At 41.7% G+C, this 25941-nt stretch overlaps 1 protein-coding gene and 1 long non-coding RNA gene across 3 annotated transcripts; one reads left to right on the forward strand and one right to left on the reverse strand.

The window, feature by feature from the left end:
- The first annotated feature begins 21798 nt into the window (after positions 1 to 21798).
- Positions 21799 to 22289, forward strand: LOC121467275. Its single transcript, XR_005977394.1, has 3 exons — positions 21799 to 21912; positions 21966 to 22050; positions 22176 to 22289. It is a non-coding gene; the product is annotated as an uncharacterized LOC121467275 (long non-coding RNA).
- On the reverse strand, positions 21907 to 22744 carry LOC108135010 (thyrostimulin alpha-2 subunit-like). 2 transcript variants are annotated; one of them, XM_041708588.1, is made up of 2 exons: positions 22147 to 22744; positions 21907 to 22042 (listed from the first exon to the last, which is right to left on the reverse strand). In XM_041708588.1, the coding sequence occupies exons 1-2, from the start codon at positions 22405 to 22407 to the stop codon at positions 21950 to 21952; spliced, it is 354 nt and encodes a 117-aa protein (XP_041564522.1). In that variant the 5' UTR covers positions 22408 to 22744; the 3' UTR covers positions 21907 to 21949. The 2 variants fall into 2 exon arrangements, with proteins under 2 accessions (XP_041564522.1, XP_017111033.2); XM_017255544.2 differs by having other exon boundaries at positions 22105 to 22741.
- Positions 22745 to 25941: the final 3197 nt, after the last annotated feature.

Here is a 25941-nt window from a genome sequence, read left to right on the forward strand (position 1 = left end):
GCCCTAATCGCGGAAGTGACCAGTAAGATCACCCGGCGTTCCCACCCTCGAGAAATCGTTCAAGATACGACGCGATCAACTCCGACATCACTCTCTCTTCCGGCGTCCAAACTCTCTAGTCCGGTGTTTCGGTGATTTACAAATTTCTTGAACGGACTCCTGGATCTGACTGAGATCTGTACTCCGGCCAGAGAGCATCCTTACACCACAAAAGCAGGCTCATCGCAGGGTGCGATAGGCCCTGGGCTAGAACTCCACGCGATGTGGAGCTTTCCAACGTGAAGCCGGGACAGACGCAGTCAGACGTAGACAGACTGCTGGACGAAATGGATGAGGAATATCACTGGTCCGAAAAAAGGATATGTAGGAAGCTGAGTTTGCGTGCAGAGCGTTTCCATTCGACTCGTATGGTCGCCTGACGGGATACTAGGTTCCAATTATAAGAAGCAACCCGCGCTCACTTACAGAGGCTCTCGATGTGGCTACCCGGAATGAAGACCAAGGCCGACCACGTCCAGCATACACAGTGATGACCGTCAGCACTGGATCCACGGATAACCCTGTAAACGCAAACAGAAAAGGGAGCCGAGGTTCGCGCAGAAGCGAAACGACCTCTCCGGAAACCAATTACGCGAAGCATACGGAAAACTAACCTCTTCAGCCTTTCGGGGTGGAGGTTAACAACGAACTCTGCTCACCCCCTTACTTCCCCAACAGCGTTACGAATCCGACGCAAGTTTCATTTTGACGCGAGATCGCCGCCTTTTGAGCAACACAGAGTTTTCAGACGTTTTCCGCCCGTCCACTAGACCGTGGGCATTGCCGGTCTTCCTAGTTCGGTTCTGCGAAGACTTGAAGGCGTCTCGGCCCCAAATGCTACTTGTTGCCTACGCAAACAATAGTGCGAAAAGTGAAACCGGTGAAGCTTCTCGAAGCCGACTCGAACCTGGACACGGAAGAGAACGCGACAACCAGTGCGTCATATATCGCTAGCCAGGAGTTCCGAGATGGAACAGTAGGATGCCAATATAGATCTCAAAGGCGTTATTCGCCCGTCCACTAGACCGTGGGCATTGCCGGTCTTCCTAGTTCGGTTCTGCGAAGACTATCACCGTCAATGATTCATATCCCCTCCCATGGATGGACGATGCACTCTGCTCTTTGGTTCTCCTACCTTGAATTTTCAGAGCAGCTATTGGCAAGTGTAAATGGACTAGAAATCCAGCCCCAAGACTGCTTTTAATCTTCGAATTTAACGTGATACCGTTTCGCCTAAAAAATGACCTCGCCACCTTTGAGCGGTGGATGGGCGGCTTGTTCTCCGGCCCTACTTGGGAATCCACGCTGGCTTACCAGTGACATCATCGTGCACCATCGTACCCCGAAGTCTTATTTGGTCCACTTGCAGAGCGTATTTGAGGCATTGCCAGACGCGCTTAAGTGTCATTTCATCCGGACCAAAGTAAATTACCTCGGTTATATCGTGAGCCACAAAGGACTAATGCCCGAAAAGATGCGGAAAGTCATTGAATGTCGGACGCCTAACAGCAAAAACACAGCGATCGTTTATTGGACTTTGTTCTTACTATCGCAAGTTCGTTCCGGAGTGGGCTCGGCTGCTGCATGGGCTAACGGCTCAGGATGCCTTCAATGAGATAAAACTCACAACGCCGCGTGTTCCAACGTTCCCCGATCCCAAGGGTTTGTTTGTCCTGGATACAGACGCTTCGAACCATGTCGCTCGTGCGGTACTAAGTCAACCGAAAGATGGACAGGACCGTTCGTGTAAACCGCCTAGCCCAGAAGTACTTGGCCAACAGACTCGAGACTAAGAAAGAGGTAATGTAATGAAAGTTATCAGATCTACGGAAACCTTTTGTTGTAATGTAATTTTTCTTAATTCGCTTTCTTCGGTGGGCAGACGTCGACTTCCCGACCGCGTGCTGACCTTCAAAGTTTATAGCTACTGGTGTTTGCATATTGGAGTTGACGCGGGAGATTGGCGGTAGCAAGGGCTATCATACCTAATAAAAAAAGTATCCGCTTGGCTCTTCCGTAACGATAGCAGCCACGCGCGGCAGAAATTCGTTACAATATTTAAAATGTGTACATCTTTCCAAGGCCAGAATCCAGAGTGTCAAGATCTCATCGCCGAACAATCATGCATGATCCCATTTTTAATTATGTTTATATGTTTAGTGTGTGAACAGAAGTAAAACCCCGGAAGCCTAGCCAAAGTAAAAATAGAAGACTTTTTTTTATTTTTTTATTAAATAGTTTTTAATAATGCATTATATATTATCCTTTTCGTTATAACTATATCTAGTTTCATTTTACTTTTTCAAAATAACTTACCTTTTTTTCAGCGGTCGGTATCAGTTAACCTTTTTGTATGTTCACATACGATAGGCCTCAGAGCGACTTTTGTTGTCGGGAATAAGTCAGCCTAGTTTTTGCTGATGGTCACACCTTTCAGGTGATTTATTCGATACCTTCCGCTTCTATACGGTTGTAAAAAATTTTTAAATATTTTATAATTACAATATATATTTTGACGAATGTTATTTCTAATTCAAATATTAGCCCTTATTTAATATTAACTATTTTTGAATGTAATACCTTACATATGTTATAACTTTTAAGTAAAAATGTATAATGTAACCCAAATTTAAACATGTCTTGGTAGAAACCAATTCAAACCAAATCAGCGGTGCTGACGCAACAGTGTAGCAGTTCAAGAAAATTACATAACTACCGAAGACAGCCTGGACAATAGCGGATCGTATTGCGCGGCCCGCTACGATCCATTGGCACACCAGCAATGTGACGGGAAGAGTATGTGGCCGAAACACAGCCCGATCGTATTACGATCGTGCGACAGCTAAGCTTGCTGACCGACTAACTTTTACATTCATTAAGTCTTAGCAGGCACGTTCAATATTTGTTCTTTTTATGTTGGAGATGGACGAAGTTACCAAGAACCACTACCAAATCCGGGGGATTCACGCGGGGCAAACAGGTGCCTGACCATCGGACGCTATTACCTCGGCCATAGTCCTTTCAGAACTAGGGCACTAATATGCGCATGAACCATCTTGATTAGAATCAATAGCCGACTCAATCTAGCCATGTCCCTCGGTATGAACATCGAGATCTTGAAAACTATAAAAGCTAGCGATTTGCCATTTGGCATTCTTTAATAAATAGATAAATAAATAAGCTGAGATCATCATATTTATTTAATGTTTTAAAACATATACGTATAAAAATCGAATTTTATATGTTTTAAAGAGTATTTAATTTTTGCAATATCTCTAAGGGTATATCTTGTTTTGAGAATGATTATCCCGTTAGTTCCGGCAACCTTTATTTCTGGCTTTTTCAGACAGCATACCAATAGGAAGTATTAATATCTTATGGAGAGAAGATGGCATGTAATAACAAGGATATAAGTCGGCAAATATTTTACCTGTTTTTATGGTATATGAACTGAATGCATCAATGTCAATATCAATATCAATATCAATATTGATTTCATGTTCACAAGTTAATGTACGTAAAATGACACTAAACTCGTAAATAAGTGCCTCGCTAACTCCCAGTGCGAACTACCAAATCAGGTCTGGCAGTTTTACCATTGTTGGTATTTCCACTACCAGCCATTGGTATGTCCACTAATATACCTATTTCCTTCCTAAGCTGGTTTTTCTAGCTTTCACCTCTGGTTTATCTACACCACGAACTTGACATTTCTTAATTGAAAGTCAGTAGTATGTAAAACACGCTCAAACAATCGTTTTTACGCATGAATATTAGATAAGCCGTATTTCAAAAGATCTATCAGTAAACCGGGTAACGTTTTACCAGATCCAAATTGTTCATATCTTTTGGTAGTGCTCTACAAACACTAACGCCAATTGATATTCCATCCAGCAACGTCATTTGCAATTTATGGAGCATGGTAAATGAACTAGTAATTGTTGGCTTGATGGACAATATTTGTCTCTTTACGTAGTCAGTTTGCAATATTTTTTAATTCACTTGATCTTTTTGTCAAATCAGTTTTATAGACCGACAAAAGCGGACTGATGAAGGTTGCATGTTTTTCCACAAAATTGTAGAACCAAGCTGAACTTGTAAGGGAAAGAGACAAACAGTAAATAAATGTTGGTCGACCTTACTTGTCTCCCCATCTTGAAACTTTTGCGATAAATTGCGTGGCCACGGCTAAAATCACAGCCCCATTTATATATTGCAGTCAAAGTTCTCTTATTTTTGTACCCAAACGCGACAAAAACCGGCGTCTCGCACTTGCTCTTTGCAGCTTTAGATAGTTTGTGTATATATCTACTTTCTTCTCCTTGGCACTTATCCTCGTTAGCTTGTATGAATGTTTTGTGTGTCCAACATCTGCAAGTGCAAGCACTAATTTCACTGGTGTGTCCAACGACCTTTTAATTTTTTGCCAGCAGTCACGTGTGTATGCATTGTAGAAACAATTTTCGAAGCGATTCGCATTCTAGATTCATACAAGTTGGAGCTAGTTGTCACCAGTAGCTGCGCCGTTGGAAACAAATGAGAACAATCCTTCTTAGGTAGACCAATATTTGGCGTTGACGTGCAATTATCACTATGGGCGACAGTAAATGCAGTGACGATGCGCACCAAGGGCGTGTGCATAGGAGACAACTATTATAAAGCCGTATAATTGAAAATCTGCTGTGATGGTCCGATTAATACTCCAATCGAAAGGTATCGCTAAATGAATAAGGATTGTGTAAAAACTCAATATATCGGGTTAAATCGTATTTTATAAATGTCCTTTATTTACACTCTCCTCTCGCGGCGAGTGTCAAAGTCAAAGTCAAACTAAAACTCATTCTATTGAGAACGGTGATCCAATGTGTAGGAAAGGGGGCGAGCATCGATCTCCTGCAGCCATTTTCGTTCACCTAGCTCCTTGGTGCCGGTTCCCACATCCCTTCCTTCCTCACCAGCATCAGCTGCAATCCATCCTGGTTATGTTGGTCCTTCTCTTCAGGGTCTTGCTACTCGGATTGGGTTGCTGAATCCGAAACTTGACCTAAGCCAGGATCTTGAAGGGACTCCATTTTGGTATCATCAGGCGACAATTCTCATAAGCATTCTGTCTACCCCTTCTACTTGAACTGTATCACCTGTCCTTTCTACAACTTCATATTCAGTGGTGTCAAAGTTCGTTGTTAGTTTGTGGGGAAAAACTATATTTTTAAGGACAACCTTATTTCCTACGCTAATTTTAGCTTCTTTTGCTCCTCTTCTTTTGTCAGCAATTTCCTTTCCTTTTTGCTTATTTATACAGTCTCTATCCTTTTCTACTGAATCTGTAAACTCTCCCACCAAATCTTGTATCCCCGGAATCTTATCTCGAATAACTCTATTAAACATTAGTTCTGTTGGAGCCGTGCCTGTAGTGCCATGAGGGGTAACATTGTACATGAGTGTAAAAGTTCTGATTTCATCTTTAAAATTTTTCTTGTGTAGATGGGCTATCTTTAGACGCTTTAGTAAAGCTCTTTTCATGTTTTCCACCTCGCCATTGGCCTGTGGCCAATAAGGTGGTGTCGTTATTTGCTCAATTCCGCACGATTTGCAAAAGTTTCGAAACTCAACTCTAACATACTGACGACCATTATCAGTCCGCAACTGCCTTGGGTATCCTAACCTGCTAAAAATTTCCTCACACGCTTCAATTAACGATTCAGATGTGATTGAGCGCAAAAACTTAAACTCCATATACCTCGAGTAATAATCGGGAGTGGCCCTAGAAGGTCTGTAGCAACTTAAAGCCACGGCCCGTTCGGAAACTCGATTCCCTTCATTGGAGGTGGATGTGCCGTCTGGGATACCAAAATACAATCTCGACAGTCCTTGACCAATTTTTCGGTATCTCTGTCGATTTGGGGCCGCCATACCTTAGAGCGCAGTCGCCGCTTCATTGCCGATTCGCCACGGTGGCCTTCGTTTGTCAGTACCAACACCGGTCGTTTTAGGCTTGACGGAATGACTTTGCGAACTCCTCTACTGCCCAGAGTAAAGCCAACTATACTGCGCCTAGTATCTGATATCAATCTATTTTTCTTTTTGGGGTCAAAGTATCAGAGACTCGGGATTTTATATAATGCTGACCTTAGCTTTCGGAATCCATTTTCTTTAATTTGTCCCCAGTTGAATTTCTGGTCCTTCTTAAACAACTCACGTAACGGTTCAGTTAAGTCAGCAAGGTCTGGAATGAATTCTTCTACTTCAACTCCTTTATCAGTCAACACAGAAACTTTATTCTGTTAGTTTCCAAATGCACTTTTTATGGATTAAGAGAACATTATTTTTTTAGAAAACATCACGAACCTTATTAATAGCTTCATCATGCTCTTTCTCGTTACATCCAAAAATTATAATGTCGTCGATATAATTCATCACATTGTTGCACGAAGCAAGAAGTTCTTCAAGTCGTCGCTGAAAGATTTCAGGAGCCGCATTTATGCGAAACATCAGCCCTTTATATCTGAACAACCCTCGGGGCGTAATGAAAGTTGTGATCTGTCGACTTGATTCCTCTAACTCCAATTGATGGTACGCGTCCTTGAGATGCAAACGTAAAAATAATTTAGCGTTTCTCAACCTAGTCATAAAAGACTCAAACGTAGGCAAAGGGTAATTTTCTCTAAGACTCGCTCGGTTGGCTTGCCTTATATCCAAACACAGTCGAATGTCCCCGTTTTCTTTAAAAGCAACACTTATCGGTGAGATCCAAGAAGTGGGACCAGTTATATCCAGCTTGTGCGCTTCTTCCAACTTAGCATGGACCTTACCTTCCAACACGACAGGAATACGTCTCATGGGCTGTTTCACCGGGTCAACATAAGGACCTATTGACAGTTTCACGCTAACATATTTCCACTTAGGGAACGGTGTTACAATGTGATTTACTGGTAAGCCCATCCGCAGAACATTCAATTTAGTTGCTGTTTCCTGTCCAAGTAGCGATTGTCGTCCTTTCTCAATTACGAAAAAGGATGCAATCAACTCCGAGCTTGGCTTGACCGCTATTGGTGCCTTAAAAACACAAATGACATTTGAAATTGTGACAGAATCGTATTCTTTAAATTGGTTGTGTGCATCTGTACGCACATTGAAAACTGTCGCCTTTCTCGCCTGGTTTCAATTGTGCTGAGAAATAAGATTTAAACGGGATCCGGAATCGATTATCAAGGCAACATCTTCACCACGAACTACATTTAATCCATTCTTCTAAATCCTCGTCACTGTTTATTTTAAAACAGTTTTCTCGATTAATTTCTTTTCCCTCGTGATTACCGTCTTTAACCCTCTGTACGTTCTTCTTTTGAAACTTTCCACGTTCTTTCCATCATACGACTGTAGCTATGCACATTTTAAAAGAGTTCGGCATTTCCGGCAAAATGGCCCTGTCGGGAACATCGATTACATTTAGCCTTCCGCGCTGGGCATTTAGGACTATCCTCCTTATGACCTGACAGCCCTCATCTTCTACAATCAATTTAACTGGTTGGCAGCGATTTCCAATTAGAAACTTTATAAATTGTGTCAGAAAACGGCTTCGATATCATAAACTTTGATTGCTTATTAATTTCTTCGTCGACCTGGCACGCTTCAATGATTTCGCCTAAGGTGTGTTCCTTCTCAAGAAGTTTCTTTTTTAGTTCCGGCCTAGCCCACGTATCAATAATTTTGTCCTTTAAACATATTTCTTCCACCTCAGTTTTCGAAGAACCAAAACTACTTTTTTCGATCTGCTGTCGAAGTCGTAAAATGAATTTCCCAAAAGCTTCGAGCTCTTCAGGAGATATTTTCCTGAAAAGGTGTCCTTCAAATGTCAAATTTTGTTATATTAACAATGCTTCTGTCGAGCAATTTCCCTTCCAAACTTGGTCAACCTCTTTGATTGATGCTACAATTTAGCTTTTTTTTACATACATTTATTCGGCATTCCGCCCCTGACCACTGTCTCATTTATTATCTAAATTTCAAATTTTCATCGGCACTCTGCCTCTGTTTCATTTATTATTTAAATTAAAATTTTTTTTATCGGCCCTCAGCCTCTGACCTTTCTCAGAATTTGTTTTTTTTTTTTTAATTACAAGTTTACTTCAGCCTTTTTGTTTGTTTTCTTTTTTTTTTTGAGTAGCTCTTTGTTATCTGATCACAACATCTCGTACTCTAAAATGCAATTAATCTTAAAGTTTCCTCTCTTCTTCTTTTTCGGCTTCCTTCTATATCCTGAACATACCGTTTACTCGCACTCGAACGAATGACAACGACAAACGAGTTGAATGAAAGAGAAATACAAAAATAACTAAACTGCGATATAAATGGTTCACTTTTTACAAATACGACTTTTTGCAATTTACTTTACCTTAATGATTTTAGCTTTGCTTTCCATCAGTTTTACCTAGACGCCAATGTAGCTCCTCAATATATCGGGTTAAATCGTATTTTATAAATGCCCTTTATTTTCACTAATTATATTGAGAATAGTGATCCAAGGTGTAGGAAAGGAGCGAGCCTCGCTCTTTTGCAGCCGTCATCGCTCGCCTAGCTCCTTGGTGCCGGTTCCCTCAGATTGCATACCAAGACTTTGGGAAAATTAATTGGTTTAGGAGAAAGGGCGGTGAAAGTGACATACTAAAAATTTTTTTAAGTGGAGTTCTTGAGTTTTGGGTTGGTAAAAGATTCCACTAATTTTAAAAACATTTTAAATTTTATTCCTATGACACAAAATTTGCTTTCTCCGTTTAAAAGTTGTTCCAAAAAAATGCTTTTTTTTGGTACATTTAAAAAATACAAATACTCTCGTCGCGCGCGGACGTCTCTTATCTCCAAACAGCGGTTCCCGTACGGTCACTGTTTTTATTGGACCCACGTGGTTCTTATCTTTCACACCTTTTCATCGCGTATTTCGCAATAATCTTCTAACCACCGTTTATAAAAAATCAATTAACGTATAAAGTCAAGAAGCCCCAGCATGGGCCCAGGGCCTCCAAACCTGGGCGACAATCGGTTTGCGCCGCTTGCCATCAGCCCACCATCAAAAAAAGAAGACGACCCCAAAAACTAGACATAGCATTCCCCGAACTTCCACCTACCTCAGTTGTCAATCCAAGATATATTACATCAATACCGAAAAGACAATTTCTCAATTCTCATGCTTCGCCGTCCACCGTGCCTTAAAAATGATCTCCAAAAACATTGTGACGATTTCGAACCGCAGAGACAGCAATTTACTCATGCTTATAAATTCTCAGGCCGATGCTGAAAAGTTTCTAAACACTACCGAGCTAACCGGTATAAGCAAAGTACAGTGTAAGCACCACGAGGCCCTCAATTTTGTGAAAGGGACAGTTTATGCCCCGTACCTATGTGACATTCCCGAGAAAGAAATCGTCGATGATCTTAAATCACAAAAAGTTACGGAAGTTCACAAATTTATGAAATCATACGATGGAGTGTCTAAACCCAGCGGAGTCATCCTAATAACTTTCGAACTCTATAACCTCCCATCTAAAATCGAAATTTCCTGGCACTCGGTAAAACTTCGCGAGTACATACCAAACCCCATGAGATGTAAGTCTTGCCAACTCCTCGGTCACACAACCAAAAAATGCGGAAACACCCCGCTCTGCTCCGAATGTGCCCAGCCCTCCCATTCCCCAAACAAATGCACAAAAATCTGCTGTGCCAATTGCGCTGGTGAGCATTCGGCCTCTTCTCGACAATGCCCCAAGTACCAAGAACAAAGTGAAATACTCAGAATAAAAACAGTCAGAAAATGCACTATGCGTGAAGCCAAAACAATATACAAAACAACGTCACATAATACGGTTAACACCGCCTCTTACTCTTCAGTAGCCAAAACAAACGAATACGCAAACCAAAACAAAAATGACAAAATTAAAATCGCTTCCACCGAAGAAGCCCCGAAAAAAACCCATTCCCCTTCCCCCTTTCTCCATTCTCCACCCCCCATTCCCCAGCCCTCTTCCCCCATTCAACAGTCCCCTCTCCCCGTAACTCCTAATCAGCCAAAGCGATCCGCTCTACTTGCTCATAACAAGTATAACCTATCTCCTGCATCATACGAATATTTACAAGAGATCCATGCTGAACACGAAAGTAGCAACCAAGCAAACTCTTAAAATCATAAAAAATCAACTTCCCACAACAATAATCTTAATACCCATGATTCTGACGATACTATGAGTGATTCATAGTTTCGTCAATCCAAAACCACCTTAAGTTCCAAACCAAATACCATCAATCCTCTCTTCCACTTATGTCTGTTACAATAGTACAATGGAACATGAATGGTTACTTTAACAATTATGATGAACTACAACTATTGATAAACGATACAAACCCTGATGTTATTTGCCTTCAGGAAACCCATATAAATGTCAACTTAACGAATATTGCTTATCCCAAGCAATTTACTGGATATTTCTATAATATTAGCTCTAATACCTATGCCAAACAAGGTGTTGGCATACTTGTTCGTAAATGTATTCCCCACAAGCCCATACCAATCAACAGCAATACATGCTCTTTAGGTATTGAAATCCTAGCCCACCCCAATATCTGTATTTTTAATACATATATACCTCCTTCTCAGTTAGTAGTAGCCAACGAAATTCTTAAAATAGTAGATCTTACTACCAGACTAATCCTATATGTGGGAGATTTTAATGTTTGGAGTCCATTGTGGGGGTCATCCTCGCAAAACTCTAGAGGTCTCCAAATAGAAGAAGTCATTTACAAATCAACTTTAACTATCCGCAATGACGGCTCCGCTACCCATCATTCCACTCACAACTCTTTCACGGCTATTGATCTAACTTTAGCATTCGCATTACTGTTCCCCTTTTGTATGTGGTCTTTAAAAGACTCTCTATACGGAAGCGATCATTATCCTGTAAAGACACATATTCAGTTTCAAACTAATCCCAAAAACTTACCACCATCTCCAAAATATAAAATAGATAAAGCCAATTGGGATCTGTATCGCAGCAAATGCAAAGTTCACTTTGATTTCCCTGCCACAAACGACTTAAACCTGTTTGCCGCCAAAATAATTAAAGGAATCAAAGCCTCAGCTAATGTAGCAATACCACAAACCAAACCCTCTCTACATCCGCGAAATGTTTCTTGGTGGAGCAAAACTCTGCAAGATCTAAGGCAACACAAGCAATCCCTCTGGCATGCCTACAAACAAACTCAGAGCACCGCTGCCTTGATTTCCTAATGCTCTATTCAAATACAATTCCAAAAAAGCAAAGCGGGAATCCTTCGAAAGATTTACATCTAATATAAGTCCTCAATCATCTACCAACAAAACTTGGTCTGACCTAAATCGTTTAATAGGAAATTTCCCAAATAACCTCAGAGCAATAAAATATAACAACGTAGTTCTCCAGCACTCTGGAGATATAAGCGATGCCTTTGCGAACTTTTGGCCGGACTACTCCAAGGACGACAGCTTCTCACACCAATACAAGGCTCGTAAAGAAGAAATTCTTTCTCAGGAATACACACCCACCAAACTGTCCACCGCCCCCACAGACCTTGACTCCAATTTCACTCTTAGTGAGCTCGAATATGCACTTAAGTATGCGAAAGGAAAAACACCCGGTATAGACCGAATTTCATATCCAATGCGTAAACAGTTACCCTCCGAAGCTAAATACCGACTATTAAAAATGTTTAAAGCAATGCTAGCTAAAGGTACCTACCCCCATGTGTGGAAATCTGCCATCATTATCCCTATCTTAAATCCTAACAAACCAACACACGAATTAACATCCTTTAGACCCATTTCTTTACTCCCTTGCTTAAGCAAAACGCTAGAAAAAATGTTAGCCAAAAGGTTAATGTGGTTCATTACGAAACAGAAACTTATCAGCCCCCACCAAACAGCTTTTAAATAACAAAAATCTACCAAAAATCATGTTACCATTTTGGCAACTGATTTTGAAAGGGCCTTCGATCGCGTAGGGGTGCATACAGTATTGGATCAACTTTCCCGGTGGGGGGTAAGTCAAAAGACCTTTAACTTAGCGAAGGCTTTCATGATCAACCGTACTATCCGAGTAAGAGCTAACAACACTCTATCAAAATTCTATACTCTCAACAATGGCATCCCACAAGGATCGCCACTCTCTGTGGTATTGTTCATGATCGCCTTCCAATCCTTGATTAACATAATATTAAGACATAATTAAACTGTCAATTTATGCAGACGATGCCATAATTTTTAGCAAATGTAAGAATACCACTACACTAAATAATAAGTTTAAAGAAATCCTTGAAGAAATCCAAATCTGGGGAAACACCTCCGGTGCGACCCTTGCTGTAAATAAATGTAAACTTTTTCATATTTGTAAAAAACAACGCTGTACATACCCACCATTATCGTAAAAATAACTTAGTTATAGAGCAAGTTCCTTTTCTTAAAATTCTTGGCCTGACAATTGATAAACGACTCACGTTTAAACAACACTGTAACGAACTTAGGATCAATCTTATCAATAGACTAAACATTATTAAATTCCTAACATCTAAGCGTTCTTTCATTCATCGGACAACACTTATACAAGCGCCTAGAGCTTTGTTGCTGTCCAAAATTGATTATGGCCTCGCCATTTATGGGTGGTGCGCGCCATCGAACTTAAAAAAGTGTTTACCTCCTTATCATGCTGCCGTCAGACCTAGCATTGGCGCATTTCCAACGACCCCAACCAAATGCATCCTAGCCGAAGCAGGATTACCGGACATTAAAACCAAAGTCGCGCAAACTACTTTCAAATTAATACCAAAACTCCTTGGTCCTCAAGAACTAGTGGGATGGTTCGAAGGGAGGCTTAGCTGAGGCCACCAGGCGGGTCGCAGGTTGTGGATAGCGAACGACCTTGTGGGAAGGTTAGTTGCGAATAAGCGTAAGCAAATAAGCAACCCCGGACAAACAGCGGGTATACCGATGGAGGTATACCGACAAGACGCTTGTTTGGCCGTCTTAACACTGTAGCCTTACACAATCCCTCCCTCCCAACTACCTACCTCCATCCTATCCCCCACATCTCACCTCGGTGCCGGACTAAGGTGTCATTCGACCCGTGCCGATAGTCAGCCTGGCTGGGGGCCCGAGTTAACAAATAGCCCAGTCGCAAACGGAGGGTTCAGGCAAGTGGCGACCGTCTGTCCTAAGTACGCCTTACCCGGGTACGGCGGATCTCTGCCCGGGCGGACCACATACTTCTCCGCAACTCGTGGGACCCCATGAAGAAAAATAAAACAATAAAAACCCCGCAGGATATCCCTGCAACCGGTGTCGCAAGACACTTCGAGAAAAGATCTCTCGAAGGCGACAGACCCCAGGCGGCAGCGCACCCGCTTAGGACTACACCAGCAGCCCAGACATTCCCAGCCAGGGAGCGTGGGGTGCCGGCAGGAGCTACCCTGCCAGCACGCCCACCTCTCGCATCTGATAGGCCAACCTCTATCAGACAGCTGAAGAAGCAGGACGCCCTTCCAGCCCTGGGACAGCCCGGAGGACTGGACGACCCCAACAGGCGTGGCCTGCCAGGGTCAAAGGTAAAGTGGTACCTGAGGTACCTCATGCAGGGCATGACACCGGAGGAGGCCTTGAAGAAGGCAAAGGAGCCGAGGAAGCAGCCGGCATTGGGGACAGCACCGGCTGGCAAACGGCTGAACACCAGCCGCACACCACCAACGGACACCCCCAAAAGGTCTAGGCACGGCCCAGGGGCTAGTGAGACGTCCTCACGGGTCCCTGAGCAAGAGGGGCCTAGCAAATCAGCAGCAGCGGCAGAAAAGGCAAAAGTGCAGGCCAGGAAGATACCTTCCCAGCCCCACCAAAACCAGAAGCCGACAACCGCTGGAGGAAGACCCTCTAGCTCGGCACCGCCGGTCATCGGACCCCGTCCGACTTACGCGGAGGCTGCCAAGAAAGCCACCCTCATCAGGGTGGCTATACTCCCGGAGGGTTTCCCGGCGGCCAGCCTGACCGCAGAGGAACTATCCGGGCTCCAGGAGTCGGTCATGGACGAGATGCTCACGTCAGCGTGGAGCGGTCCCGTCGTGTTCAGGGGAATCCACTTCAGGGTGGGTTACCTGATTATCGACTGCCTGGATGAAGGCTCAGCTGAGTGGCTCAAGATTGCCGTACCTCAGCTGCGGACGTGGCAGGGAGTACCCCTAGAAACCCGCACGGGAGCAGACATCCCGGCAGCATACAACGCCACGTTGTTCTGCCCGAGGAGCTCCGACCGGACCAATGAGGAAATATTGGCCTTCATTGGTTTCCAAAACCGGGTCGAGACGGGCGCCTGGAAGGTCATCTCCAGGAAGAACGACGGAGCTGGTGCACTCCTGGTCGTAGGGATGGACCAGACCGGAAGGGATGAGATAGTGGAGCGTGACCACAAACTCAACTTTCGGTTTGGCCACGTCACCGTGAGCGGTCTGAAAAAGACCAAGAGAGCTCCGGAAGAGACGCCCAATGACGGCACATGCAAGGCTGTCGAGGATACCCTCGAACCACCGAATGTGGAGCCGAAGTCACAGAGTGGTGAACAGGATGAACAATCCATCACCAGCATGGACATTGGGGACGACCAAGGGGATGGACACCCTATGTCATCCCAAGAGCTGGCCCAGGAGCTCCTCCTGGACGAAAGCTGCGAAGAAGCCGAGGTTACCGTGATAGACGGTGGTGGAGAGACTTGCTCTCTCTCTTCACCAGACCTCACGGAGCATCAAACCTCGGAGTGATGGCTGCAACAAGCAGCACTCGGCTAGCCCAGGTAAACATCCATCGGGCCAAAGCAGCATCTGCTGTCTTGGCGAGGATGTTCACCTCCCAACACCTCGGGCTAGCCCTTGTACAGGAGCCATGGTGGCACCATGGCATAAAAGGCCTGTACACGAAGGACACTAAGGTAATATGCGATCCAGGAGGATCACCTCCCAGATCATGCATCGTTATAAGGAAAGATATCAATTATAGTATCTTTTCAGAGTTCATGAGCAGAGACTGCGTCGCCGTAACCATCAACGGCACAGACGCTGCACCGAAGCTAGCAGTGGCCTCCGCCTACTTTGCCGGGGAGGAGGCCTGTCCACCGCCAGGAATACCCGGGCTAGTAGACCACCGCCGGACGACCAAGATCCCCCTCATCATAGGATGTGATGCCAACGCACATCACGTGATCTGGGGTAGCACGGATGTCAACAACAGAGGTGAGCAATTACTAGAATTTATTTTAAACAATAACCTAGAGATCTGTAATGTCGGCGCCAGGCCGACATTTGTTACTAGGGTACGAGAAGAGGTGCCACATTAAGAACTGGCATGTGTCACCAGAAGAATCAATGTCAGACCACAGGACAATTTTGTTTGAAGTAGCCCTCAAAACAAAAAGATGTAACCCTAAAAGAAACCCCAGAAAAACAAACTGGGACAAATTCAGGTCAACTCTAGAGCTCAATCTTTCCAACGAACCGTCAGGATACCCTAGACATCCCTTGGAATTAGACAGAGCGGTAGACAACCTGGGCCACAAGATAGTAAATGCCTTTGAAGACAGTTGTCCTCTAGGTAGACAGAGGCGGGAAACAGACGCACCATGGTGGAATGCTAGTCTTGAACGACTACGAGTAACCACTCGGAAGCTTTTCAACAAACCAAAAACTGATAGAAACTGGGAACTATACAGGCAAAGCCTGACGCTCTACAACAAAGAGATCAGGAAGGCCAAACGGAAAAACTATAGGAACTTCTGTGAGGCAATAAGTAACGTCAACGATGGCGCAAGACTGCAAAAAGCAATGGCTAAAAGTGCAGCGGATAGTAATTTAGCCCTGAGGAAAGGGAATAACACCTTCACCTCCACGGATCGGGAGAAATTAGAGTTGCTATTTGACACGCATTTCCCGGGGAATACTCCCACTATGGGAAACGCAAGGCGTGATCAATATAGAACCCCTAGGACAGTAGCCAGTGACTGGGCAGCAGCCAAATCTATAGTTACGCCCGAGAAACTCAAATGGGCTATTGGAACCTTCCAACCATTTAAATCACCGGGATTAGACATGATCTCTCCAGCTTTCTTACAGCAGGGGCAGGAACTACTCCTAACCCGCCTAAGAAGACTAATGGTGAGCAGCCTAGCCCTTGGGTATATCCCAAGTGCATGGTGCAGCGGTAGGGTGGTCTTCATCCCCAAGATCGGGAAGAAAGACATCAACAGCCCAAAGTCCTTCAGACCTATCAGCATAACTTCGTTTTGTCTTAAAACGCTGGAAAAACTGGTAGACCACAACATCAGAAGAACAGCTTTCAGAGACTGTCCGCTGCAAAACACACAGCATGCATATAGAGCAGGCCGTTCAACAGACACTGCACTTTATCAACTATGTCGCACCCTAGAAGGGGCAATTGACAACAAAGACATAGCTATCTGTGCCTTTCTAGACATAGAGGGAGCCTTCGACAACACATCACATGATGCAGTTCGAGCTGCCCTGTCCAGAAGGAACATAGACACTACTACGAGCAAATGGATTGGCAACCTACTTGAATCCAGGCAAGCAACATGTACACTGGGTTCGGAAAGAGTGACAATTGCTACCAGCAAAGGCTGCCGGCAAGGAGGAGTACTGTCCCCTCTGCTATGGAGTCTGCTAGTGGATGACCTTCTCAGCAAACTTGCTGGAAAAGGAATTCAATGTCAGGGATACGCCGATGACATCGTGATAATCGCCAGAGGCAAATTTGAAGCGACACTCTGCGACATCGTCCAACTCGGACTAAGGACAACGCTGGACTGGTGCAGGGAGGTTGGACTCAACTTAAATCCTGCTAAGACAGTCATCGTTCCTTTCACAAGGAAACAAACTACAGAGAATGAGACAAATCTCACTGCTAGGAACTCCTATAGAAACTAGCCGAGAGGTTAAATATCTGGGAATCACTTTAGATAGTAAACTGACTTTCGCTTCCCATGTCCAAAAGATATTGGAAAAGTGTTACAGAGCCCTCTATACCTGTCGGAAAATTGCTGGGAAATCCTGGGGAACCAGGCCTCAGATAATACGATGGCTATACTTAATGATCGTGAGACCAATCCTCACTTACGGATCACTTGCATGGGGCAAACGAGCTAAGCTCATCAGCATGCAAAACCAGCTAGGAAAACTACAAAGACTTGCCTGCGTATGCATGACAGGGGCAATGAGGACCTGTCCTATAACTGCCTTAGAAGTTTTGATGGAGCTAACACCACTCCACTATGTGATTGATATCCAACGCAAAGCTACACTCCTGAGAATAAGCACTGAGGGCACAGGTAGTGGTTGCATTCTAAATAACAGGGATGCGACTAATCTGTTAGGTGAGGTGCCCCTAATACTCCACCCTAGGGATGAAATGACAGCCGAACTAATCTTCGAGCAGAACTTCGCAGCACACCTAGGCAATAAGAATGATTGGACCACACTGTCTGAAGTGCACCCGATGGCTAAACACACCATTGCATGGTACACAGATGGATCCCTGACACAACAAGGCACGGGCCTTGGAGTGGTAGGGCCTCGCATAAAATACCACGAATCCCTTGGCCAATACACCAGCATATTCCAGGCTGAGGTATGTGCCATTGGACGTTGTGCAAAGCTCAACATACAGCGTGGATACAAGGAAAAGGACATATCGATCCTTTCGGACAGCCGAGCAGCAATTACTGCTTTACATAGCAACAAAATCACCTCGAAGCTAGTCCTAGAGGTGAAGAGTAAGCTAAATATACTGGGCAGCCGAAACAGGCTGGCCCTCAGATGGATTCCGGTCCATAAGGATATATCCGGAAATGAACTTGCCGATAAAATGGCAAAACTAGGAGCCGAACAGCCCCTGGTAGGCCCAGAGCCCTACTGTGGCATAGGGAGGCACACTATAAAAGAATACCTTAGGAAAGTGGAAGGCGCCATGAGACAAGAACACTGGAGAAATACCCCAGGCCTAAGGCAAGCCAAAACTCAAATAAATAACTATAACAAGAAGAGGTTCAAGGAACTTATTCAACTGGGGAAAAATTCACTTAGGATCGTTACCGGATTACTAACCGGACACTGTAGACTGAAAAGTCACCTAGGTAAGATGGGAATAACCAGCAGTAGAACTTGCAGATTCTGCGACATAGAGGACGAAACCTCTAGACACATCATTAGCAAGTATAAGATGTAAAATCTTAGGAACCAGAACTCTTACACCTGAGCTCCTAGGAAGAATCAACCCACTAAAACTCCTCGACTTTATGAATGGGGGTACAATAGATCTTACAGGTCGCGGTACACTGGACACCCCGATATTAATAATAATAATAATACCAAAACTCATGTGCTCATCCAACTCTATTCTGCTGAAGGACTTTGAAGTAGCCTTGAAGCATCAAAGGAAAGTTAAAATCCAATCCACGATACGAAGATGTATATCCTTTATCAAGAGACACAAAATAGAAACGCCTTATCGCTGGAATAAAGTCATTCCGTCCCCTCCGTGGAAATTACGCGCCACCGCCACAGACACTACACTGCCCGATTTCCAAAAATCAAGGACATCAATCACAACGTCTAAGCAGCTGTTTAAAGAAGTTACCCACAAATACTCCGATAGGAAATGGCTTTACACCGATGGTTCAAGGTCCAACGCCACAACCAGTTTTGCAGTGGTAGACCAACACGGATTAATTGTTTCATGGGGTCAGCTACCTCACCACTTCTCCGTTTTTACTGCGGAAGCACTAGCTATTATTCAGGCAATTAAACTTGCTCTCGAACTTAAGGGAAGATATGTCATCTGCAGTGATAGTCTGTCCACCCTACAAGGAGTCCAAAACTTTTGCAATAACAACAACCTGTTATCAGAAATTCGTCACCTCTGTATCAAAAACAACAGCAAAATAAAACTATTATGGGTCCCGGCTCATATAGGAATAGATGGGAAAGAGTTAGCTGACAAAGCTGCAAAACTAGCTGGACGAGCTCCGTGCCACACAATCATCCCTGGAGTACAACAGGACATCTGGAAAAACATCAAAAACATATTGCTGAACATCGAACTGGAGGACTGGTCGTAGTTTAACCACTGGTATAAACAGTTTAATCCTGGCAAAAAGGACATCAAATTTCCTACTTCGATCAACAGAAGGGAATGCGCCATTCTCAGTCAGTTAAGAACTGGACACACAAATCTCACGCATAAACACATCCTCAACGGCGAAAGGCAGCTAAACTGCCCTAACTACGGAGCTGAACTATCAGTCAAACATCTACTTGATACCTGTGGACACTACCAAAACATCAGAATAAACCTTACAGCTTCTAACTCCAACCGAGTATTATCTTTCCTACGCATATGTAAAATTATACACCAGCTTTAAATATTAATTCTCAAATACAAACAAAAGTTTTATCAATTGTCGAGTCGATGGCCACAGTAGCTAGTTACTCCTTTCCCTAAATTAGTTATTATATTTTAAATTTAATTTTATGTATAATAGCTAATACTAAATAAAACAAAAAAACAAAAAAAAAAAAAAAAATACAACATTTTTCCGTGTCGTTGTCAGTTTCAAAAAATTTTAAGGACTTGTTTTAAATTCTGGGAAAAAAAATTTTTGTGTTGGACGGGCAGGTCTTTACAAAAAAGGTTTCTTTCCGACTTTTTTAAAAACAAGTTTACTTAGCGGAAATCGCGTTTACTTCTAAATTGGTAAAGTTTCAGACTTTACTTTTATTTGCTCTTAATAAAATAGTTTAAAAATTATTTAATTGTTATTTGTTTATTTCCTTTTTTGAGAAGTTTAAAAAATTAATAGATCCGATTTCCGTTTAGCTTTTTACGTTTATAGCCCTTGAGCTTCCTCAACTTTTGGTATAAAACAAATATCAGGAATGGTTTTGAAAATTATAAAGCAACGAAAATGGATAATTTTCTCAGTTTGGAGAAGTTCAGAAGAATTTCCTACTGAAAGTATCCACCACCGATCTGGTGAGGAAAAATAATGGTTTCAGGTTTAAAGAAAAAAACATTTTGATTAAATTGTTGTAAACTATTAATTATTGTTTTAAATTTAAATTTGAAATTAATTTTAATTTAAGCAAACTTATACTTTGCAAAAAAATGAGCAAGATGTAAGCAAATATCTTAAAAACAACGAAGTTATTCAAATTTTAATGTTCTAAAGGGCCAGATAACATTCTCGGTTTTTTTTATATCCCTACAAATATTAATTGTGAGCCGGCTCGAGGTCAGGATGTTGAAAAAATATCACAATATTTTTAATTTTGGTTATTTGTCAATATATTTCGGATGCTATTCGGCAACCGTCTTCAGGACAACTATAAAATAATAACAACGATTTTAATATTCTTAACAATCAGAAAAAAATTTACATTTGACATACATTTAATTTACACGTCTGCGTCCGATGACGTGGAGTTGGTAACTAATTTTTCTTTCCCTAGTAAGTTTCTATATAAATGAGCGCAGTTGTCAGTGTCCGTTTTGTAGTTCATCCGTATGTCTGTAGGTGTTTTTATGATATGTAGCATTTCTATGGTGAATAGTTTGGCATAGTGTTGTTCTTGTGATAAAATACTCGCCTCTTCGAAGTTCGGTGAGTGATTACTCTTGGCACAGTGGGACATGAGTGCTGTTTTTTGTGCGTTCGTATGATGTCTAGCTTTGAAGTCCGATTTATGTTGTGCTAGTCTAGTTTTAAGTTTAGATTTTGTTGTTCCTATATATCATGTTGCATGTTTCGTTGTTGTTGCCGTTGCACGGTATTTTATATATTACGTCTTTTTTGTCAATTTCATTTATCTTTGATTTTGTTCTGTTGTATATAGATTTTAATGTGTGATCCGGTTTATGTGCGATACTTATGTTTTCTTTGTCGTAGCATTCCGATTTCGCTACACGTTCGGATAATGCCGGGACGTATGTAATTGACATATATTTTTTGTTTTTATTGTTTTTAACGCTGTTTTGTTTTCTTGTTTTGTGTTCCGATAATAATGTTTTTATTATGTGTTTTGGGAAATCGTTGTCTGTCAACATTGATTTTATCTCCTGGGTCGTCTCATCGTAGTAATCCGTATCTGAAATTTTGAGCATTCTATGTATACAGCTCCTAGCTGTATTTATTATTATTTGTTTTGGGTGTTTGGAGTTGAAATTGATGATTCGTCCGGACGCAATTGGTTTCTTGTACCATTTTAATTTTAATCGATTTCCACGTCTAATTATCACTGAGTCCAAATAAGGTAATTGGTCCTTTTCTTCTAGTGCCATTGTAAATTTTATATTCTTGGTGAAAGAGTTGAGCTGCAATAAAAAATGCCTGTGTAGGCATTTAACATTTAAATTGTAATTTTTCTTCAAAAAATGTTATATTAGATATGTTGAAGGTGCGATCGTCACGACATTTTTAGCTCGTTTAGAGATGTTTTGTTTGAGATCAAAAGTTTTTTTTTGAAATAGTTTTTTAGTTTTTTTGTAACATCCACAACGTTTGGATACTCAATTTTGGTGAGTTCTCCAGTTCCAGCTTCGGTCACCAGAACAGTTTCATGATATTTTTTTTTAGCAACACCAATCTAGAAGCCATTGAACAGTAAGACATAGAGGCTAGAATTTATGTCAATGTAGACTAAAAATAAGTATGTTAAATTACAACATACACTTTTGTTATTCGGGTGTGCGTTTTATGTATTTTTATAATAAGCATTTATAAGCATTATTCTAAATTTAATAAGAAGGTGGCTCAAGCATAAAATTTTTAAGTTTTGCTCTCATCTAATCCTTTTTGCAGTGATAACAGCTGCAGGACACAGCACTCTTAAAGGTGAAGTTTCGAATACCTTCTATACATAGGACGCGACGTTGTATCTAAAACGGTTGGTACAAAATAATTTTTTAAGAATTTGAAAAGATCTAAAAGCCAAACCTACCTCTTCGGACTTCATCATGTTGCAACATTGACCAACACTTACCACTGGCTTCGGTGGCTTGAATAAAACAGCTAGCGATGAACCCGTCCAGGGAACCGAGGGCACTGAGTATGACTCGCAGAATCCGCGGCACGCATTGGTCGTTATGGTGAATTCTACGCAATCAGGAATGGAAATTTTTCGCGTGTTTCCAACTTTGTGGCAGCCAGGACGCAGCCAGGCGTCCTTGCCCACCGAGCTAGTTTCGCCGAGCACAATCAAGTAAGAACAACAGAAAATCACCAATATTTGGACCGAACGCATCTTGACAACTGCTAAGATTTGTCAAGTGTCCTTCTGACTTTTATAAGGGCAGATAATTACGACGTCTGTGCAGGCCTGGGTAACTGGCAAACAAAGAAATGGTTATAGCATTGAAGGAAATATTTTAAATATTCCTGATGAAAATTAATGATTCCTAAAAGCAGGAAAACAAATATAAGGCAGCTGAAATGAGCATACAAAGCGAAACATTCAATTTTTTTTGTTTGTACGCACTTGAACAAAAATCCAACAAAAACCAAACAGAACTATCAGTAAGCCTTATAGGAAATGATGAGAGAATAAACACCTTACCAAACTTATAATTGCCTCCGTTGGAATAAAAAGAAGAATGATTAATTAATTGGTTTAGGAGAAAGGGCGGTGAAAGTGACATACTAAAAATTTTGTGTTGGGAGGGCAGGTCTTTACAAAAAAGGTTTGTCTCCGACTTTTTGAAAAACAAGCTTACTTAGCGGAAAATCGCGTTTACTTCTAAACTAGTAAAGTTTCAGACAAGTGATATATGTCATTAAAATGGTATTTTCAAATGCTAATCACGAAGTCTTAACATATTTGCTCTTAATAAAATAGTTTAAAAATTATTTAATTTTTATTTGTTTATTTTCCTTTTTTTGAAAAGTTTAAAAAATTAATATATCCGATTTTGTTTAGCTTTTTACGTTTATAGCCCTAGAGCTTCCTCAACTTTTGGTATAAAACAAATACCGTGAATGGTTTTGAAAATTATAAAGCAACGAAAATGGATAACTTTCTCAGTTTGGAGAAGTTAAGTAGAATTTCCTCCTGAAAGTATCCACCACCGATCTGGTGAGGAAAATGCTATTAAAAAAAATGGTTTCAGGTTTAATGAAAAACATTTTGATTAAATAGTTGTAAACTATTAATTATTGTTTTAAATTTAAATTTGTAATGGTTGCCTTGACCAAATTAAATGTCTAGCTTAAAAATTTGAAGTTTTGTTTACGCGCCTTACGATACTTACACAACTTCTCTGCAGCCCGGTTCGATAATCTCGAGTATTTTGAGTATATCGAGTATCGTGAAAACAAAAAGAGATCAGCTGTTGGTGCAGTATCGAATTGCATCCACGTTTCCCAGAAAAACAAAACTTCGGCCACAACCTTTCCTTTTCCGTTTGCAACGTAAAGATAACCAGACGTACCAATTGGCCAGATCCTCAATTAAGCCCACATGATTAGTTAAACCTATAAAAATCAAGAGCATCCTATACCTCTGCATTCCAGTTAATTAATTAACTGTTGCAATTATTTCAATTGGAATCGCATTGGTAAATATTAACGGCAGACGCCGCATAAAAAGAAAAAAATAAGGAGCCACCAGCTTTAATTCCGTTCCGTCTAGGTTGCACTGGCTCCCAACTAATCGTGCCTTTTCAAACGGCCAGGTTACGTTGAAATACCAAACAAAGTCTTGGGGAACGGCCCCAAAAAGTGCATCAGTTCGCCCTAACCTCAAACTGGCATAAGCGTTCCGTTTCCCATCAGCCAGAGTGAGACCATCAAATCCGGTCCTCTGCCACTTCAGTGCCGATCAGCCGCGAGTTATAGTATGTTGTAACGGTAGTAGTTAACGGTGATTCTTACTCATCCAATATTCAGTTAACGTTTATATATAAACAGTTGATGTGTTCGCTTTGGTTGTTCCAAACGGAATAATTTTTATTGTGGCTTGAGATTCAAATCAAACCTCCGCCAAAGAATTTTATGTGTTTACAATTATGTATGTGTGGGTGAGTAAATGCTAACAAAGTATTTTCTGGAGCTCTGCTGAGTGGGTGTCGTTTAGCAACATCCTGCCTTGTGCTGATGTTGCATTTCTTATGTGCATCTTATGTGGGACAACGAACGGCTAGCTGTCGGTCACTGTCCACTTGGAAGAGGGTAACACGGGGAGGTTTAGGCGGTGGCATAGTCGATTTTACCGGTACGGTAACTCGCGCGCCACCGCTTTTCTATTACCACACGAGCACTCCCCCGGTGTCTTCCTCTACTCTAGGATCGTGCAAGCCAAGAAACAGAATCACTAGTAGCTCCGGCGAGGGACGAAACATTTACGGGCGGATTTGGAAAACTAGCGCCGCCATGTAGAGACCGACAAATTACCAGCCCCAACCAGCTAATGCGCTCGGGTTATACCCTTCACCCTTCATGGCCAGACCCGACTGTGCCATAGTCAGGACAACAACCAATACCTTTCCAGCTTTGGGAATTCACTCGCAGATTAGGTACGGAAACACACAACACTGGCTGGAAGTGCGCCAGCGATGACATAAATCTTTCAGTGTAAATCGAATCAAAACAAAGGAAACAATGCGTACTCAAATTTCTGGAACTAATTATTGGCACTAAGTTAAATAAAACTTCCTACCCGTACACTAAAGCGCGGGACTAATCAACTCGTCATCCATGTATTCTTGAAGGCCTTCAACGAGAATTGGACGCGGGTAAGTGTACCAAATGAATGTATGTAGCTTAATCCAAATATTAATTCTGTCCGTGTTATGCTTATTCACCATCGATGATGCCGTTATCGCGCAGTCAGTTACGTTCATAGCGGTTCTTTCTTTTGTTTTGATTATACATCCGTTATTCGTCTAACACGTCTGCATAAATCTGCATTGTGTTTGCATTATTTTAAAAAGAAAAATGTTTTGTTGTAATAATTAATCTCATACATTTTTTTTTGCATATATATATATATAATTTCTACGCCTTTTCAGCTAGTGTGTGTGCTTACGTAATGATCCAATATTGTGCGTAAAGTCAATTAACGAAAACAAAAATCAAAAAAATGTAATATTATTAAATTTATATTTCATAAGTAAATAGATAAATAGTTAGAGACACAACAAAAATTAATTTAATTGAGCAAGAAAACTATAATGAAGCAGAACATTAACTGCACCGCAATTAATTTTTTGGTTTAGTTGCCAACTAAATAAATCATTTGTAGTAACAATGCCTAAATCGAACGTTATGAGTGAGTTACTGATTTATTTTCGCGACCTGGGAATGTAAATTACAATTTGGGTTCTTTAATAATTCTTTTAAGGTTAAAGACATGGTAGGGTGGGTAGCGAATTCGTGTGAGTCAATCAACAGCTAATTATTAGCTGGTTTCTGAAAAGTTCTACTTTCATGCAATGATTTGAGTCAATTCGCCTAGTGTTGCTTTGTTTGGTTTACCTATGCAGGTAACCGCTTGAGTATTTCAACCATGATCGTGTGGTTATTTAGTTTCAGAAAGGGACTCTAAAAATTATTCTTAAGGTAATGTTAGGCAGAAGGGTCAGCAACAACCCCCCCAATTCCCGGAAGAGCTAGAGATCACATGGGTCCCGCTCCGCTGTACACTCAGCTGTGTAATTTAGTTTCTATGGACTAAAAATAAACTTTTATTTTCAGTGTATATAAACCATTACAAATTTGAAATTAATTTTAATTTAAGCAAACTTATACTTTGCAAAAAAATTAGCAAGATGTAAAGATCTTA

The sequence above is a fragment of the Drosophila elegans genome, unplaced genomic scaffold (genome assembly GCF_018152505.1).
Source record: "Drosophila elegans isolate 14027-0461.03 unplaced genomic scaffold, ASM1815250v1 contig_299, whole genome shotgun sequence".
Classification (NCBI taxonomy): Eukaryota; Metazoa; Arthropoda; class Insecta; order Diptera; family Drosophilidae; genus Drosophila; species Drosophila elegans.